Genomic DNA, 19,459 nt, shown 5'->3' with positions numbered 1-19,459 from the left:
CCACGTTACAGGGTGCTCCGCGCAGCTACGTCTGCTTTCTGTTATGCACAGTAAAGTTTTTTTCTGCAGATGACAATTCCTATTTTATTTTTGATCGCACATACGAATTCATTAACAGTATGATCATGGGTATGCTAATATGGATCACAACCCAGATTCATCTTTGGTTTGGGGACAGGTTTTCGAAATCTGTAGAAGTAAAACATTAGGTCACATAATTCAAACATTTACCGTCATTTATTATCATTATATATATTTTTATAATAGGCTACAGTCCGGTGCAAGATTCAATTAAAAGGCTGAAAGTTGAAGGTGCATGTTTTTTCCTTGAGCACAACGCTGATTTTACGGTCCACCTTAAAAACAGAATTTCCTGAAACGCCCAGTGCCTAGAGCGACAGTTTTACCTGCCAGTGCAATCGAAATGAAGTCAAGACACACGACAGAATTTGGTGGTTTGCTTTTATTGAAAAGTTCTTTGTAGTCTACAAGAAGGTCTTTGTGGATGTTTTCAGTGGAATATATATTATTGCTGACACCACGGGAGTCTGTCTGAGGAAAACTACTTTCCAGCTCTCCTGACTTTTATTTTGGTGTAGATGTATCAGTAATGAACTCACCTTGACTGCGCTGTTATAGAGTTAAAAGGAGACTAATGACTGCAGACTTTTTAGTCTTCTAGAGATTTATCCCCATCTGGATACAGACTCTACCTTAACTGTCTTATTGTCTTACTTAACTGTCTTACTCGCAGACCTCAGTAGCGAGCCCATCACAAGACGTGAATATGTTGGATAACGATAGATATGCTGGCAAGAAACGAAAGAAACCTGTCCAAAAGCAGTAAGTTTAAATTTATGACTAAATTCTAATTTTGTTCAGTTCAAGGTGGCATTTAAAATGCCTGGGTTATGGTTTATAGTCTACAAGTTTAATTGCCTAGTTATGCTGTTTCGTTGTTAGCAGTTTGACTGGGCATAATTGTTCATGTGCTTGTAGTGAGCAATTTTCTAAAGTTTTTTCCCCTCTTTTAAACAGACTAATAATTTTGTTTCTTGTGGTATATATGTGACCTGTACTGTCGATTACGTTGGGCTTCGTAGTTTAATAGTCAGTGGAGTTTTGGTCTGGTTTTTAAACACTCCTGCACATATCACGATCAAGTCTGAGCAGCGCTCTTCGCTCGCACGCAATGCTTCCCGAGGGAGGGGAAGTCGGACTCTGCAGGACTGAAGTGTGTTTGTAATCTGATATGGACCACGAACACCCCTGTAACTCCACGAACACCCCTTTAACTCCACGAACACCCTGCGACTCCACGAACACCCCTGTAACTCCGCAGTGTCCTCTGCAGTAGCCTAGTCCACAGGTGATAGTTTAGGATGCGTTATGTTGGATTAGTTTACACTGTTATTAGGCCTACTCCCCTGTGTCGAGGAGCCATTTCTTAGTGATTAAATCATAATGTAGGCGACTCCCAAGTTCATCAAAAGAAGCCCAGAGGATAACTTATTACCATTCTAAACTACTAGTAAATGATTTCAAGATGGAATTCTGTCAATAAAAAAATAATGCTCATTTGATAATAATTATGATATTTTATAACAGTGTTTACAGCAAAATCCTATTATGTAATAGCCTATTACTTTCATCAGATGACAATATTAGTATATGGCATAGGTTAAAGTTCCACTTTCATAAAATCTAATATAGTTGTGTACTTTTTAAAAGTACTTATTTAAAAAGGATAGCTTGACTAAACATAGTACAATCCGCAACGTCAACTCTAATCTGATATGTACTTGATCAGTGAACACATTATTATTGGATCCTCGACAAAATGTTACCGGCCTGCTGTCGGTCCACCAGAGGAAAATGACCCACTTGTGGCTGCCTGCGCCCGTCCTCTTATCGTTTTTGCTCATTGGCATTACAGCGACCCACTGTTTGCCGACCTGTTTAATAATTGGTCCAGGATGGTCTAACTACGGAAGGCCGTTTATGCTGGCTGGTCACCCCTCGCCACCCATTCACCTTAACCCCCAATTATTAAGCATACTACATGGATTGGGTTCGTATACAATATCATGATTTTTCATTATAAACATTGTAAAAGTAAAATAAATACATGCAGAGTGCTCCATCTAAGCACCAAAAATAAGCAACCAAACGCAGTGTATATTAATTTTCAGTTATTTGAAAGCACTTGCACAGAATTCAGCCTCTTAAGACAATGAAATAAGAGTGTTGCATACATGTTGGCATACATGCTTCATGTTTGCATACAAGGTAAAACAATTGAAATATTATCTTCCTAACATTAAACTGTTTTTCTTCTATACCAACAAAGGAAGAATCTCTTAAGGCTTAAAGTGCACAGAAGCAATGAAGTAATGAAAATATTGTGCGCACATGAATGGTGTGATGAGTTGAGGTTGGGGGGGGGGGGGGGGGGGGGGGGATCAAGAGCCACTTGTGGACCTTAGTGAGTTTTCCAGTGTTGATCTGCATATTTGCTGGGATATCCTTATAATCTTTAATTTTAATTTTAATGTCTTTAATTTTGCACTGGAGCTGTTGCTAACATAGCTAACAAGCAAAGGAAGCTTCTGCCCGCTAATTAGCATCTTATAAGCTACTTACAGAAGTCACGTTCCTCAAACTACTTTTAGTTGATAGAGTAATCTCATATAGACTTGTTTGTGTGATTTCTTACAATGACATTGTGTTATCTATAAGGTAGAACACTTGGCAGACATTGCATTTGTAGGCTGTAGGCTTGTTTCTTTACCTAGTAACCGTCGGTGAATCGTCGGTGTTGCCTCTACAAGCGAACATTGCATTTTGTTTTTGATTTGATGATCTTATATTCTTTGTTACTATAGTCTGTCACTATATTTGTCATATATATTTTTTTTGTGTGTATTAATGACAGACATACTGCCTAGCTACTGACAAGGACATAAAACACAGCTATACAAGGGCTGTTATAAACAGATACATTGATGGCGAACCACATTTGTATGCCTGTCCAATAGCTTGCAACCATAAACATCTTCATTTGACACAAAGGGCATCTTCTATGATGGTATTTTATAAAAATTAACTTTTTTTTTTTTTAATTACCCTCATTCCTGTTCCTAATCCCCTACCCATTGAATGCCTGTTAATCTTGTTTTCTTATTATTAACAGTTGATTAGAAGGCTTCACGTGCTTCATCACAAACACCACTGTACCAAACCATGTTCCAAATCAATGATGAGGGAAGTCCAAGAGTGTAGATCTGCTCCAGCTCATTTACTGGGATGTGGGATACATGTAGGGGGTCTGATGTTGGCTGCCCTCTGACAGCTAAAAGGGGATCGGACCAACTTCCAAGAATGCTTATTCTTGTCTTTCTTTGTGAATAGCACTTCCACTGACTAACACATTAGTGTCCCTTTCATTAATTTCCTCTTTTCCCTTTTCTTCTTAAAAAATCACCCTTATCATTAGCCAAGAAAAGGCTCTAACAGTGTTATAGCAAAAGCTCAGTCTGCATACTGCTGTAGGTTTAAAAATCTATCCTCTGTGCCTATTACAGCTGGAGTGTTTACAGAAGCAAATGAGTTTTTTAATATAAAATTACTGTGTGTACATGTGTGTAATAGTGTTGAAATAGGAAGATCCTCAGAAAAGGCCTAAATGAGGAAAGGAGAGTTTCGTAGAAAGAGGTGTAGAGAATTCCACAGTTTAGGTGCTACAACAATGAAAGATCAGCCTCCTGTATAAGAGAGTTCAGTGTAAGGGAATGTAAGTACAGATGTTGGAGGATCTGAGAGGGAGAGAGAGGCGTGGGAGGGATGGAGGGGTATTAAATAGGTAGTGAGGTGTATTTTATACTGGATACATCATGCACGTGGTAACCAGTGCAAGTCACTAAGAATAGAGGAGAGAAAGTTTTATGGATTATGAAGTTTTATGGAAAGGATTATGAAGAGAAGTGAAGGCAGAGATTTGCCAGTGGACATTAGTTGACATTATGTGAACCAAAACATGTCTAATCTACCGAAAGAAATGGAGCGGTGGAATGTTGTCTGGTTGTTTCTCTCTGTATAAAAATAGGTCTGTGGGTGAGGACTAGATGAGAAGTTAATAGGTTTGATCATGCTTTATATTGCTGACAGCAAAGATTGTGTGGTTTATCTCTTCAGGCAGATAAATGATGTTGGATTCACAGAAACACACAAAGGAATGTCATCTGTCTTTCACACAAGCTTCTAAATCATGGGCATGAGTTTTTAATATAAAATGACTAAAATAACTGTGTGTGTGTGTGTGTGTGTGTGTGTGTGTGTGTGTGTGTGTGTGTGTGTGTGTGTGTGTGTGTGTATAAATCTGGGTAAGATGAATCTGCAATATGGCTTTTTAACACCTTTCCAACATTACGTACATCCAGTGGAGTATTATTGTAACACTTTTTAACTTTGGCCAACTTCTGATTAAGGATACCATTACTCTATCTATCTACTATAGTTACAGATGGTGTAGGCTTTTTTAAATTACTTTGTTTCTCCGGTCCTTGAATACATTTAGAATTTTTTTTTCTAAGTTCCTTAATCTGAATAAAAAAATGCCATCATATTTCCAAGAAAGATAATTACAGTTTCTCTGTTAGTATCTTAAGAAGATACCCATTGCAAATTCAGAAATGGTATGTTTGTGAATCATTTTTTTGGGAAGCTGGAAGGTTCTTAAGATTTATACAGAACAATCTTCAAAATAATCTAGAAGGGAAGAAAAGTTGTCAGTGTTGCTGATGACTGAATCATAATGTATCTCTCTGTGGGTACTAAATGTTCCTAAATATACAATTTCCCTGGTTAATATCAGTTTTTACTAAACTTAACATTGTCTTTCATCAGAAAACCTGCTACAGATGCCATCAAGTCAAACCCATCAAAGAGGCATCGGGATCGGCTGAACTGTGAACTGGAAAGGCTGACCAATGTGCTTCCCTTCCCGGAGAATGTATGCTCTCGCCTGGACAAACTCTCAGTCTTACGTTTGAGTGTGGGCTACCTGAAAGTGAAAAGCTTCTTCAATGGTTAGTCAGAACTGGTTTTGTTAAATGTGCCTGATCATGAAGCAATTGGACTCCAGTTTGTCTGGACAGGCTTTAATGAAGTGCAGGTTGGGTTTCAAATTACTAAACATGCAGTATTTAAGACACATGCTAGTACACTGAGCATTTAGGTCTAAATGTAATCCCATTGACTGAACTCTATGAGCAGCTCGTAATAGTTCATTCTCTCCTCAGTTGTTTTTTCAATTATCTTAGTAAATGCTTCGGTCCAACATTGGCTGTCTGGATGGGAATCTGTAGATGTTGTCGCTGTGTCACAAGATTGTTGATATGAGAGAACCCTGGAACAGGTAGATACTGGAAACACCTTCACAAAGAGCCTGTACTCAGGAATGACTGGCATGTGGAGAATCTGATTCACCATAAAAAAGGGGAGCTGAACTTCAAGAGGTGTACTGATGACTCCTAAGATTAATGATCAAATAAATAAAACATATATAAAGGTGACTATCTGAGATAATCCCAAAAAATCATAGTAGTGGTTTTGCCCAAGCAAGACTAAACTAATAACAACCAAATTTAATATGTACTTTGTAATCAACACCATGCATCCCAGGCCCAACCTATGGACTAAAGACAAACAGGAAAAAATCCTGAGAGCTGCAGTTTTGATCTTTTCTTCATTGCAGTTTTGGGCTTATGAACCAGAATGCATTCCTAAATACAAGACAGGTACTCATTATTATTTGAATATAATAGAATAACTTTGGGCAAGATTAGAGAAAAAATACACTGCACAAAGGAGTAGCATGTGGCTATAAATATGCCTGTGGTGACTAATGCAAATACGTGACTAATCACACTGCCGTTTATCATGATTCAGATTGATTAGTCATAGTACCAGTTACCTGCGAGTCAGCACGTTTGCTTCACTTACAGCATGCTTATAAATGCCTGGCTTATCTCATTGCCCTTCAGCAAATGCAAGTTTTAACTGCACACATGTGGGCCTCCTCTACGAAAGGAAATAATATGATTTCTTAAGAAAAGCAGCATTAAGACATTGCAGCCTTAACAACAGCAGCAATGCCTCATCTCAAGGCAAACATTAACATTCTCCAGTGTAGATACTGTGTGTATAATGTGGTATTTACACTGAGAAACTGACCCATTAACTACTCGCAGATCTTAATGAAATTCAGCTGGCTGTTTCCCCTTACAAAATGCATGATTTATATAACACAAATGATTTATATAAGAGATAGACAGGTTTTTTTTTTCTTGTGTCTGGGTGACTGCACCTGAGATGGTGACATTCCTCAGTTGTGTGCATCTCCCTTTGTTCTCGACACCCATAGTGCCCTCTCACCCAATTCCTGTCCTCACTCACCAAACCATGTGTCAGTGCAACATGCATGGCTTCCTGCATTCAGCAGGCTAACCTACAGTGAACCTTGTGTAGCATTTGAAACAACAGCTTGACACCTGCAGACATGGTGCAGGCGTAGGTGAAAGCAAAAGCGTCAGAGAAAAAGCTAGAGAATTTTGAGGAAAACATCCCTCAGTGGTCATTGTTGGCTTCCTGTGTGTTGTATATGGGTAATCATAGAGAAGCCCACTAAGTCCCCTTGGATACAAATGCTTGCACGTAGTAATCAGCTCCCTCCTGTGTTGGAACACAGGTAGGTCTGAGAATTTCTCACATAACATTCTCGTTATTGAGCGAGATATGAGGTTACCCCTGTTGATAACCCCCAGTAAAGTATGCAAAGCAAAGCATTACAGGAAATTAGTAGATACATAATAATTATAATAATTAGTAGTACACAATAAATGAATAAAACTAAACAATACAAAGCATAATTAATAAAATAAATCAAAGTAATATCATAATTTTTTTGACTTAATATGCTAAAGTAATTTTTTGTTGTTGTAAATCTTAATATATTTATAAAACATACCACAGAGACCTATATTCCCACAGCTGCACAGTACCCATCACCTAATACTTCTAAATTACATCATAATTTCATAAAATACTTTAATCAGTGTAAAGGCCAATCAAATTAATAAACGACAAAATAAAACCCCAGAATGTCTTACCAGTTGTGGCTCAGCTATTCTTCCAGGATTTGCTCTGGCATCGCATACACAGGCTGCCCACTACCAGTCATACCAACACATAGAGTCTGAATGAGGAGTCTACCCAAGATGACAGCGTTTCCTGCCCATACATGCCAGGGCTCTACACCTGCATGTCGTTGTCGCACTAACTTTCACTTTACCACCTTTCCATCCTTGAAAAATCAAGGGCAAAGTGGGAAAAAAATGCACCCTTGGATTTCTCGGAGTGTGGTTGGGGGTGGGGAATGGATGTTATAACAAGCAAGTTTGTTCTGTTGTTATGTCTAAGAGACAAATAAGACAGATATGTGAATTTTGAATCTTTTCTGACCTAAATCTTAAATATCAGAGGCCTTTGTTTTAGAAACAGGAGACAACAACTGATCCAACAAAAATAAGCACCTAGAAGCAAATAATTTTAAAAATGTAGTTTTGCTTCTTTGATTATAGGGTTTACTTTTTTTTTTTTTATAGGGTACCTTTTTATCATCCAGTTCATAACATGAGGTATATCGATGCTTCTGTCAGAGCTACACTGGTTCCTTTTCTAAGCCTGACATGGCATTCTGAGTTTTTTTGACCAGGTCCTTTCATTTATAGCAAATGTGCATCAATCACAGCAAGCTTCCACCTCCCATTCAAACTACTGAATTATCAGATGGCGCCTAATGTTTGACGGATACTGGGCTATCTCATCTTTGTTTGCAAACATTCCCGTGCCAGCATGCTCACTGCCCTCTCAAGCCTTTGATTAGCAACTTGGAAAACGATAAGGATCAGACTGACATAATCTTCAGTGGAGAGACTCAGATAGGTGGTAAAATCAGGACGTTTGGTTGTAAGATGGGTGCAGGCAAATGATGTTTTTCCAGGTAATTATCTCAAATGGCCACAGGGAATGATAATAGTAATAGTAATAATAATAAGTTTTATTTATATAGTGCCTTTCACAAACCCAAGATCACTTTATCATGCAACAACATTCAAAGACAAAAATAGTGTTGAAATAGGAAGGTCTTCACTAGAGGCCTAAATGAGGAAAGGAGAGTTTCGTAGAAAGAGGGTTAGAGAATTCCAGAGTTTAGGTGCTACAACAATGAAAGATCAGCCTCCTGTATGAGAGTTCAGTGTAAGGGAATGTAAGTACAGATGTTGGAGGATCTGAGAGGGAGAGAGAGGCGTGGGAGGGATGGAGGGGTATTAAATAGGTAGTGAGGTGTATTTTATACTGGATACATCATGCACGTGGTAACCAGTGCAAGTCACTAAGAATAGAGGAGAGAAAGTTTTATGGAAAAGATTATGAAGTGAAGTGAAGGCAGAGATTTGCCAGTGGACATTAGTTGACATTATATGAACCAAAACATGTCTAATCTACCGAAAGAAATGGAGCGGTGGAATGTTGTCTGGTTGTTTCTCTCTGTATAAAAATAGGTCTGTGGGTGAGGACTAGATGAGAAGTTAAAAGGTTTGATAATGCTTTATATTGCTGACAGAAAAGATTGTGAGGTTTATCTCTTCAGGCAGATAAATGATTTTGGATTCACAGAAACACACAAAGGAATGTCAGCTGTCCTCCACACAAGCTTCTAAATCATGGGCTCAATTACAAAGTTTTCATACTTAATGAATGATGTAGATACAGCATTGCAATTCTCCTGTTTTGTTTGTAGTGATTCACAGGGATTACATGTACAGTAAAGTTGGGTCAAACATCACTAAGTGCAAGCCTTGAGTTGAAGAAGTGAATTAATGCTCTTTAAAAACTTAGATTAGTGTTATAGCCAAAACATTAGAGCCGAGTCTGAGTCAAGCTTGAGGTGGGGATTTCAAATTATGTTGGGACTGAGGCAAGACCGAGACCATGAATTTATGCTCTCAGGACTGGTCTCATGGACTACCACACCAGTGTAGATGTAGTCTTATAATACCCCCTGCTATTACTGCCCAACCGACCACACCTTCCCCAGAATGTTGAACAATATCTAAACAGTTGTTTGCAAATGTCACTTGTCATCAGGAACCACATAACATGCACACACACACAGACACACACACACACACACACACACACACAGACACACACACACACACACACACACACACACACACACTAGGCACACAAAGAAAAATGTTTGTATGATTAACACTAACAGAGGATTGTGGAGCAACTTGTGTATCTGTCATTCTGACATTATGTATGCTTCCTGGGAATTTGACCCCGGAAGAAAATAATTAAATAAAATTGACCTTATCCCCAATCAAAATATGTTTTTGAATGACATTTGCTTTTGGACTCCATCAAAAGCCCCCCCCCCCCCCCCCCTCTTTTGGTAAGATGAGGACTGGTGAGCTCATACAAGAAGATGGAACTTGAATAGACTTCTACTCTCATGGAGGTGTAGGTTGAATAGACTTCCACTCTCATGGCCTGAGGACAAATGTCTGGCTGCTTCATGGGATGTAAATTCATATGCATCGGTAGGATAGGAGAGGAGTTCTGGATTCCCTTTAAAGGTGCTGAGGGGAGGATTTGTGTTTAAATAGTATTAGTGGAACCTAATAAATTAGTGTCCTATCACTCAAGAAGAATTCTAGTATTTGGTTAGTGGATTTATCTGCAAACAGTCGTGATGGCGCCTATTGATTTTAATCCCCACAATGAACTGCATGTTCTCTCAGAGTGAGCATTCTTGTGCTGTACTGATGTCGGCATACTATGCTTTTGATATTTCTGTAACTATTAGCAGCAATGCATTTAACACTAAAGTAAGAGACACAAAAACGAAGCGATGTGTATGTGAAAAAATGTGTATGTTTTAACAGGAGCTACAATACACCAGTAGAAAGTAAAAATACACAGAGTACCCAGAATGCAAGCATAATAGCAGTATGTAGGTAGGAGGCACAGGAAAGAACTGAAATGTCACATTCAGAAGGGAAAGATATAGGGCTTCTAAAACTTCAGTTATATCAGTTTGACCCACCAACCTTGCCAGACACACAGCGATGGATGTTTTCTGTCCAACATCGGCAGGCATGGAGGTTTGCAGCTCTTTTTTAACGCACCTTCTTACAAGTGTAGTACTATAGCCACAAGCCTGCTAATGCACAACAAAAAAGATAAATTTACATAGTTAGCCTTTTTTTTTCCACAGACTTTTCCACAAGTCATGTGACATTCATGTACTGCAAACATGGTGACTCAGTGTTATACTGTGTGTATTTCACAGGTTTATCTATTCATTACTTTCATGTGTACTGTGAGCACAGCTGTTGGGCAAAGGAAGAGCCGGTGGCATATGAGGCAGTGTTTTCCAAACAGCCGTATTGTGACTGAATTCATAACATCGTTTTCATTTTGGAAATTAAACTGCAAAAAAAAACCCAAAAAACATAGACCTACCATTTTCAACTTTTATTTTTTACTGTGTCTGAAGCTGATAATGTCTGATTTGCTAAATCGAATGACCTTAATTGCAATGAGCAAGATAAAGAATTCAAAGGCATCTTTCTGACCACTGAGTTCTAAACCCTTATCATCATTCCATCTTTGTTTTGCCTTTTTATGCTTTGAAGTTAATTACCAGGCAATAATACAGCCTCACATTGCGTGGTCATTGGATGCTGATTCACACACAGCTGATATTACTTCCTCAGACCTGCTACATGCTCAACCAGCTGAGCTACAGCTCTGCCTCCACTTGCTCTGTGGAAGAGCTTTAGCGCTTTTCCTTGTATACTGCTTGGTATATTCGGAGAAAATGTGCATTGGGCTGCAGTGATGAGCTTTGTATTGAACAGTGGTCTCCTGCTGCTGTTCACCCGCCCCTCCCTCTCCACCATAAAAACACAAGCATCTCCTGTGAGGGTCTCTGGGGCCTCTGTAAGCAGCGCTAACAACAACACCCTTATCTGAGCAGCTGCTGCAGGAAAACTGAAGGATGTGGCCTCTCCCTGGTCCGGTCTATTACTCTAGTCACGCAATTCTTTGGCTTCTGCCCAATTAGGGCTCCATTGTCTCATGTTCTCTCCAAACACACACACACACACACACACACACACACACACACACACACACACACACACACACACACACACACACACACACACACAGAGTATAACTGTTTTCTGAAATATATTGTTTTCATTTTACTCCCTGGTTGCTTTGTTTGTTTTCATTTTTTACTTTTTTTGTGCTGTATTTTTAATTTATTATACTTGCCTCTTGCTTTTGTTTCTGTGGTTATTTACATGTTGCTTTTCTTCATTCTTTCTTAGCTACTGAATTTAATGGCATCCTGTAGGTGCTTTTATGGGAAAAAAGAAAACATTTTCCTTGTGAGAACGACATTTATGCAAGTTTGAACCTGCCTTTCTGTCTGCAAGGTTCTTTTAACATTGAACAAAAGCTTAGTTTACCACAAAATTGGATTTTCTCGTCTCTTGCTAGAGTGCAGCCTACAGAATGATGGCTTCAGTCTTGCAGACATGCAAGCAAAACAATTGTTGATGGATAAATTACAGTGTATCACACCATCACAGGCCTCTAACATATCCATGCACCAGTGATAATGATCCTTAAGGATGGCCAACACAAATTACACATGGCACCAGCACAATTATGCAGTGTTCCTAACAAAAAGGTTTTCTAATAAAGTTGGTGGTAAGTGTACCAATATGCAATAGTTTCTATGGTGGGAGTTAATTAATTTACACTAATATTCTCTCATTTGTATAAGGGCTATGTTGTAGAGTATGAATAATCAGAATCAGAAGTAACATCAGACTTTATTGGCCATTCACACATACAAGGAATTTGTCTTTGTTTATACAGTAGCTCACACTACACAGCAGAATTTGCAGTTACATAAACATACATTACTGAATCTTCTATGCATGCAAACAGTCACTTTGGCACAATGACATCTTTATGTTGACATTCACACATATATGTATTTAAATACATAAACAAGAATATTTTGGAACTACTGTTCAGTTATTATAAACAATTACTTAAATGAGTAATCAGCATAAAAATAAAGCTTTTAGAAACTATATAAAAATATTAGTACTTGATTTTGTCCCACCCTAGTCAGCTCTCAGCCAGCATTCCACCAATCGCATGTCAGTACCACTTCCCTGGACCCAAACACAAATGTACTAATTTTCACCTTCACCTGAAACTCATTTGCTCTCACCCTATTTATATCCTGCAGGTACTGAGCTGCTACAGCCCCATGCCTAGCATGTGCTTCTCAATAACCTGCTCGGATCAGCCAAGCATCCTGTTTGCGCTTCTCTAAGTGCCTTTGCTTTGCCTTCTCTTTATTCTGCTTTTAAAGTGGCTTCTCGTTTGCCACCACTCACGTATCGCTTGTGTGTCCCGGTGTGTCACAGACCCCTCCTTTATTCTCCACAGTAAAATAATGATGACTCCAAATAATGAGTTTTGTTCTCCCCCCCCCCCGGAGAGATCTCTTTTAATTGTACATTTGCGGTGAACAGACCCCTCACTGTATTGCTAGAGATCCCATCTTGTATCAAAATAATCTGCATTCCAGATGTCTGTGAATGTAGGTTAAAGAAGCAGTACTGTGTATATTACTTTCATGTTAGCATGCTGATGGGGTGGTTGTTTCTTGTCTCTCTCCCCCACCTATAGCTACCACTGAGAATAATGGTGTCACGTTTCCCACAAAGAATGGAGGAGACATCAACAAAATAGGTGCTATGAGCTTCTCAGAGGGGGACCTGCTGCTTCAGGTAAAAGGGCAGATTTGGTGCTAGTAATAAGACCAGAATTTTAGGAATATATTTAAAGGGTAAAATGTTTTCAAAATTTGATGCATTCATGTTAAGTGCCAGTTGAACACAAGATGGACTAGCTGATAGTGATTAATAATGAGTTTATGTATGACTCAGTCTCAGACAGAAATTAGTTTGTTTTGTAATTTACCCATGAAACATAGTTGATTTAGATGAATCAAAGTAATCCATCTTATTAGTTAAAAATAAGGAAGTTATCCCAGTGTAGACAGGATGCCCTCACCACAATTGTTTTGTAACTTACCCATGAGACATAGTTGATGTAGGTGAATCAATGTAATCCATCTTATTAGTTAAAAATAAGGAAGTTATCCCAGTGTAGACAGGATGTCCTCAACACAGTTATAAATGTGCCATCACACCCTGTAACAATAAACAAAGGAATGTATAGTTTCCTGATCCATGACATAACTGTATACTTGTTTTCAAACTGGTGTGTCAAATGTTTCTCAGTGAAAATTGGCAGGGTTTTGCTAGAAAGCTAAATCTGTCCATAAGCAAGTGAGTGCTGCCGTTACATTATGACATTATCATTACTATATCAAATATGCTGCTGGATTATCATATGGTATGGAGCCTTGAACAGGATGCCTACACTATTAATCTACAATCACAAGAGGCAGTTTAGACCTGTCACTGTTGTCAATGCAGATATGTAGGACAAATCCCTTACAAATGATCATAATGTAGTAGCCAGAGACTTCTGGAGTCCTTGAAGTTCCATACATAGTATAATTACTGACTTCTTGTGCATTGTTTATGTTGTTAGGCTCTCAATGGCTTTGTGCTGGTGGTTACGGCAGAGGGTTATGTCTTCTATGCATCACCAACCATTCAGGACTACCTTGGCTTCCATCAGGTGAGTGGCCCTTAAGGTTTTGTAGAGATGACTGCTTTTGCAGTTTCAAACAGAGATCTTCCAATACCAGTATCATCCGGAAATGTTACAGTATAGTGACTCAGCAGTAAAGAACATGGAAGAATGTTTGGGAAGGGCAAGTTTCTAATGAAGCCCACTCATTTCCATTTAATATTTAATGCTTAGGATTTACTCTGGGCAACTTTTTTTGGTAGTTTCAGGCATAGAGACTTGGCTAATTACATTTAAATATATTCAAGTAGGCAGGATTAATAGCAAGTGATTCAAATTCCATTTTCTTATCTGAAATGTTTTGGAATTTATCAGACAGACAGAAAAAATATTCTGCTCAGTGGATTTGTAATTAAAATTTCATCCAATAATATTGACTGCAAAAATTATCCATGCAATAACATACAACTTAAAAACTATGGTGATTTTTAAAACAGGATGGCTGTCTGTCACTGCCTTTAGAACCTTCCAAGCTCCTTTTATTTATTCATACTGTGGTTACATTCATGCTGCTTTGTCCTCCAACTCTGAAACCATATCAAAGTGGTACAAATATGTGTGAAAATAAAATAGAAGCTGTTGGAATAACAGGTACTATCAAGTACTGGATATGCACAGAATGATATTGTGCTCAAAATTACTTTTTTGTTTCTTTTGTAGTCAGATGTGGTCTATCAGAGTGTGTTTGAGTTCATCCATGTAGACGACAGAGCCATGTTCCGCCGACACCTTCATTTTGCTCTCAACCCAAATCTGTTAGACACTGACAAGGAGGGGGATGGTTAGTGACTCTTCATCAATGCCGTTTTCACACTATTCCCATTTGCCCAAATGATTGCATTTAAGGTACACAAAAAAGTAATAACCACACTGTGAGAGTATCATTCAGTATTTACAGAGTGATCACAGTATTAAATACACTGAGATTATTATTCAGTATTTACAGAGTGATCACAGCATTAAACACTGTGAGAGTATTATCCAGTATTTACAGAGTGATCACAGCATTAAACACTGTGAGAGTATTATCCAGTATTTACAGAGTGATCACAGTATTAAACACACTGAGAGTATTATTCAGTATTTAAACAGTGATCACTTTTTTGAGGGTTATATTTTACATGTTCATTTAACCTTAAGGTGTGGAGAACAGCAGTGACATAACAAGGAACGTTGTGACCTACAACCCTCAGCACATCCCACCAGAGAACTCATCTTTCCTAGAGAGGAACTTTGCATGTCGTTTCCGATGCCTCCTGGATAACTCATCTGGGTTTCTGGTAGATCTTTACTTTTCTGTAGTTGAGCAGATAAAATATTGCAATAACTTGGTGTTAAATTCTTTGCTAAATCACTATTTTATATCTGTCCTTACAAGAAACTGAACTTCCAGGGAAGGTTGAAGCTCCTCCACGGGCAGCGACAGAAGGCGGAGGATGGTTCTTTAATCCAGCCTCAACTGGCCCTTTTTGCCATTGCCACACCTGTCCAGACACCTGCTATTCTGGAGATCCGCACGAAGACACTCATTTTTCAGACTAAGCATAAGCTGGATTTTACTCCGATGGGCATCGACTCCAGGTAACTATTAAGACTATTCAGGGGATATATATATATATATATATATATATATTAGAATATTAGATTGAAACTTAGATGGTGATACACTGTATTTCTTGTCATTTTAGGGGCAAAGTCGTGTTGGGTTACACTGAAATGGAGCTGTGTATGAGAGGATCTGGCTATCAGTTCATCCATGCTGCTGATATGATGTACTGCGCAGACAATCATGTTAGAAGTATGTTCAGTATCATGTTTAGTGGTAGAGGTCATATATCAAATAGAATGTTCAACTGTGCAATCACACCTTACTACTTAGTGCCTCAGCCATATTATTGTTTAAGCAGTGTGAATGAACTATTGTGGTTTGTTTGCTTTTTCATTGTTCCGTTATGCCAGTGATAAAGACTGGGGAGAGTGGAATGACAGTTTTCCGACTGTTAATGAAGAATGGAGGGTGGGTTTGGGTCCAGGCCAATGCCAGGCTTGTCTACAAAGGAGGGCGCCCTGACTTCATAATTGCCCGCCAGCGAGCTCTGGTGTAGGTTTGAGATCTGTCCTTTTTTTAATGTATTTTTAGTTGCATTAATAACTGAAATGAAGAGATTGTGTAGGAGCATTGGTATACATGCCAAGAAACAAATGCAACTTTCAATGTTTCATGTTTGCCTTCAGGAATGCTGAGGGTGAGGAACATTTACGTCAAAGGAGTATGCAGCTTCCCTTCAGTTTAACCACAGGAGAGGCTGTCCTCTATGACACCCATCCCACCCTCAACATAACAAACCCCAAAATTAACAACACACAACCTTCCCTTCTGAATGGGACTGAGCAGAAAGCCTCGGATCCAGCCTCCATTCTCGGTTACATGCAGAGCCAGGAGAAGTCCATCTATAACCAGCCCAGTGAGATTCAATTCACAGCGGATGATGCCTTCTTGGACAGCTGGGCTCTCTTCAATGTGCCCAGTCATTCCTTAAGAGATGAAACTGTAAAGGAAGAGGACATGATGGATGTTTTAGAGCAGTTGGCTAAAGATGGAGACCTTTGTACAGCCCTTCAGCAAATAGAGGTGGACAACACAGAGCTGAATTATTTGGAGAATGCTCTTCTGAGTATGACCAAAGACAGCAGAGACAGTGATAGAACCTTTGGTTCTGATGAAATTCTCACCAACGACATTTTCTCCTATGTGGAGGATGCCTTGTCTAAGGAGACCAATAGGTTTGTTCCAACACAACCAGTTGGTCCAATAGCAACCAATGCTGACTTAATGGGTGGACACTCTGGGCAGTTGTCAGCAACTGCAGCAGATTCTGGATGTGATTTCATTGTAGGTCCCAACTTTGAGAGCAGCAGAGAAAACAACCCTGATCTGAGAGCCCACACAAAACAGGATTCTATTGGAATGGCAAACAGTTTGTTTCAGGAAGTGGTCACAATGGCCAGTGCAACTGAGGATTCAAAGAGACTTTCACTTGTAAGTCCGAATGCTGCCATGGGGATCAATGTTCCAGGACACCACGAAGACATGTCTCCCCAGAGTCTCTTGAATAACCTGTCACAGGCAGAGCTCACTGGCCAGGAAGACACATCTCCTCAGACTCTCTTAAGTAACCTGTCACACACAGAGCAGTCTGGCCTGATCCTGTATGGCAACAAAGACCCATCACTGTTCACTCAAAAGAACTGTGGTCCTAAAGCTACACCAGGCATATTCAGCATTAATGCTTCCAGCTGCTTGCAACTGCAAAAAAATACACAGAATGGCATAGACAGGGTGCAATGTTATACAGGGTCCTCTTACCAGTCTGAGCCTTTCCCTGTAAATCAGACTGAAAACATGCAAATAAATAATTCACAAAATAATTTTCAACAGCCAAGCCATCCAACCATCAACAATTGGAACAAAATGGCTTTGGGCGCAGAGACTCATACTCTGTCCTTGTCTGCACACAACAGCTGTGTATCCTCTGACATGAATCCATGTTACCTAAATCCATCCAGATGCCCCCAACAAAGCAAAATGCAGCCTTTCCAGCAGTGGCAGCAGGCACAACCAGTGCAGCCTGGTTCCAGCCCTCTCAAAAGCAGACTTGTGTCTGAGTGTTGTTTTCAAGCTTTGGACAACCCAGGGTTCCCTCTGGTGGATGTCTTACCAGAGAGCTCCCAGAGCTGCAGTGCGGAACGCAACAACTTATTAAACGACATGTACCATTCACCACCTGACAGACTGAGAGGTGGCCCGTGTTCACTGCTCAGCAGCTGCATGTTTGACAACCATTCTCCACTTGATACAAATGCAGATCAGCTGCACCCTCAGGCCCAGGCAGTGACCATCTCTGCAGGCTGCAGGACAAAGCCCAGCAAAAACAGCCCCCCACAGGCCTCTTGTTATTTTCAGTGGATGCACAATAAGCCAGTGGTGGGCACATGCTCAATTCCCCAAGAGGACGCCTGTATCAGCCCTCTATCCTGTCAGATGGCTTCTGGCATTGCTCCTGTGGATATGAGGAAGGCCTTCCAGCGATACCTTGGTTGTAATGGACAAACACAGGTGATCAAAATATCAAAGAGTCATTCTTGAATGCTGTACATTAGTAACATCACAATTATGGTTGCATGTGATTTTATCAGGCAAGATAATTTAGTATATCAAAAGGATACATTTACTTATATGCTCATGGTTATATATTGCATGTTCCTATAAGTCAGTATTTCATTAAAAATATTAGTTTATATTTAAAAAGAATGGCAACAATAAAGTGTAGGTTAATACATTTACAATTCAGTCAGAACTAATAATTTGAACTATGTTCAGATATCATGTGCCACTGAGAAATATTTGAATATATTTCACAAAATCAATAATTTAATTTAATTTAAAAAGCTGGCAATTGTATATTTTGAGCACAGCCCTCGACTAGTAATCAAAAGGTTGCCAATTCAAGCCCCAACACTGCCAAGTTGCCACTGTTGGGCCCCTGAGCAAGGCCCTTAACCCTCAATTGCTCAAGTTGTGTTCAGTTGTAAGTTGCTTTGTATAAAAGAATCAGTCAAATAATGTAAATGTAACCATTTTGATCTGTCACAGGTCGAAATCGTTCCCGTTGAAGACAGTTCTTTTTCTTGCTCTACACTTGCCAGGGGAGTGTACCTTTCTGAGATCAGCAAAGGCAACTGCTGCAATCTCTGAGATTCCTTCCCATTCATCAAACTAATGTCAGTGGGGACTCAGAGAATGGATGTATCTGGACAAATAAACAAGACACCACACTGAACAGTACTTGTGTTCTCTGTCTGTGGTGTGTCTGAAGATATAGAGGAAAAGAAGAGAGATAACATTTAATTAAGTGTTTAAAGTAATTGCATTAGATGGGCATTACTGGGCATTGAGTAGTTTATTGTTTGTAATGACCCTTTCATGGTGCATCTATATGATATTGTTTATAACTGCATCGTGTCATTTCAGAGAGGATTACAACGTTAAAAACTTTTAATAGGCCTCTACTAAGACCATTGTATGCTATAATAATGTACCGCACAAATATCTATGGTTGATATTCATGATTTTTTTTTTTAATGATAAGTTAAATAATAAACTTATGGTCACAAGAGTGTTTGTTTATTTTTTGATATAATCATCCTACCCAATGTAATTCTGTTTCATGAGATATAGTTTCCTAAACTTTGTGATGTCTGTTCTGTAATGTAGAACTCTTTAACCTTGGAAATTATAACCCAACTATTTTATTAGTAGTAGTCTTAATTGTTCATTTATTGTGATAACCTCTCTGGGTATAATTTTGGAAAAGTGTTCATATATATATATATATATATAAAGTTTAAGCCTCAGTTGTCTTTTTCCTCCTCACAATAAAGTTGTTTGATGGTTTGTTTAAAAACTGAATATACTGAGTCCCACCAATGTACATTAAGTCTTATAAATTATTCCATAAATTAAAAGCCATGAGCCAAAGGCCTACATTAATAACTCATACACATGATC

At 39.0% G+C, this 19,459-nt stretch overlaps 1 protein-coding gene across 2 annotated transcripts; it reads left to right on the top strand.

Annotated features, from left to right (window-relative positions):
* Positions 1-430: 430 nt before the first annotated feature.
* Positions 431-19,065, top strand: LOC113577413 (aryl hydrocarbon receptor-like). Of its 2 annotated transcripts, XM_027010043.2 has the most exons (11): positions 431-843; positions 4,906-5,087; positions 12,856-12,956; positions 13,789-13,878; positions 14,551-14,671; positions 15,031-15,170; positions 15,269-15,471; positions 15,579-15,688; positions 15,850-15,991; positions 16,126-18,007; positions 18,545-19,065. In XM_027010043.2, the coding sequence occupies exons 1-11, from the start codon at positions 788-790 to the stop codon at positions 18,644-18,646; spliced, it is 3,129 nt and encodes a 1,042-aa protein (XP_026865844.2). In that variant the 5' UTR covers positions 431-787; the 3' UTR covers positions 18,647-19,065. The 2 variants fall into 2 exon arrangements, with proteins under 2 accessions (XP_026865844.2, XP_026865845.2); XM_027010044.2 differs by lacking the exon at positions 4,906-5,087.
* Positions 19,066-19,459: the final 394 nt, after the last annotated feature.

The sequence above is a fragment of the Electrophorus electricus genome, chromosome 25 (genome assembly GCF_013358815.1).
Source record: "Electrophorus electricus isolate fEleEle1 chromosome 25, fEleEle1.pri, whole genome shotgun sequence".
NCBI classification, from domain to species: domain Eukaryota; kingdom Metazoa; phylum Chordata; class Actinopteri; order Gymnotiformes; family Gymnotidae; genus Electrophorus; species Electrophorus electricus.
This window is presented reverse-complemented; position numbering and strand designations above follow the sequence as displayed.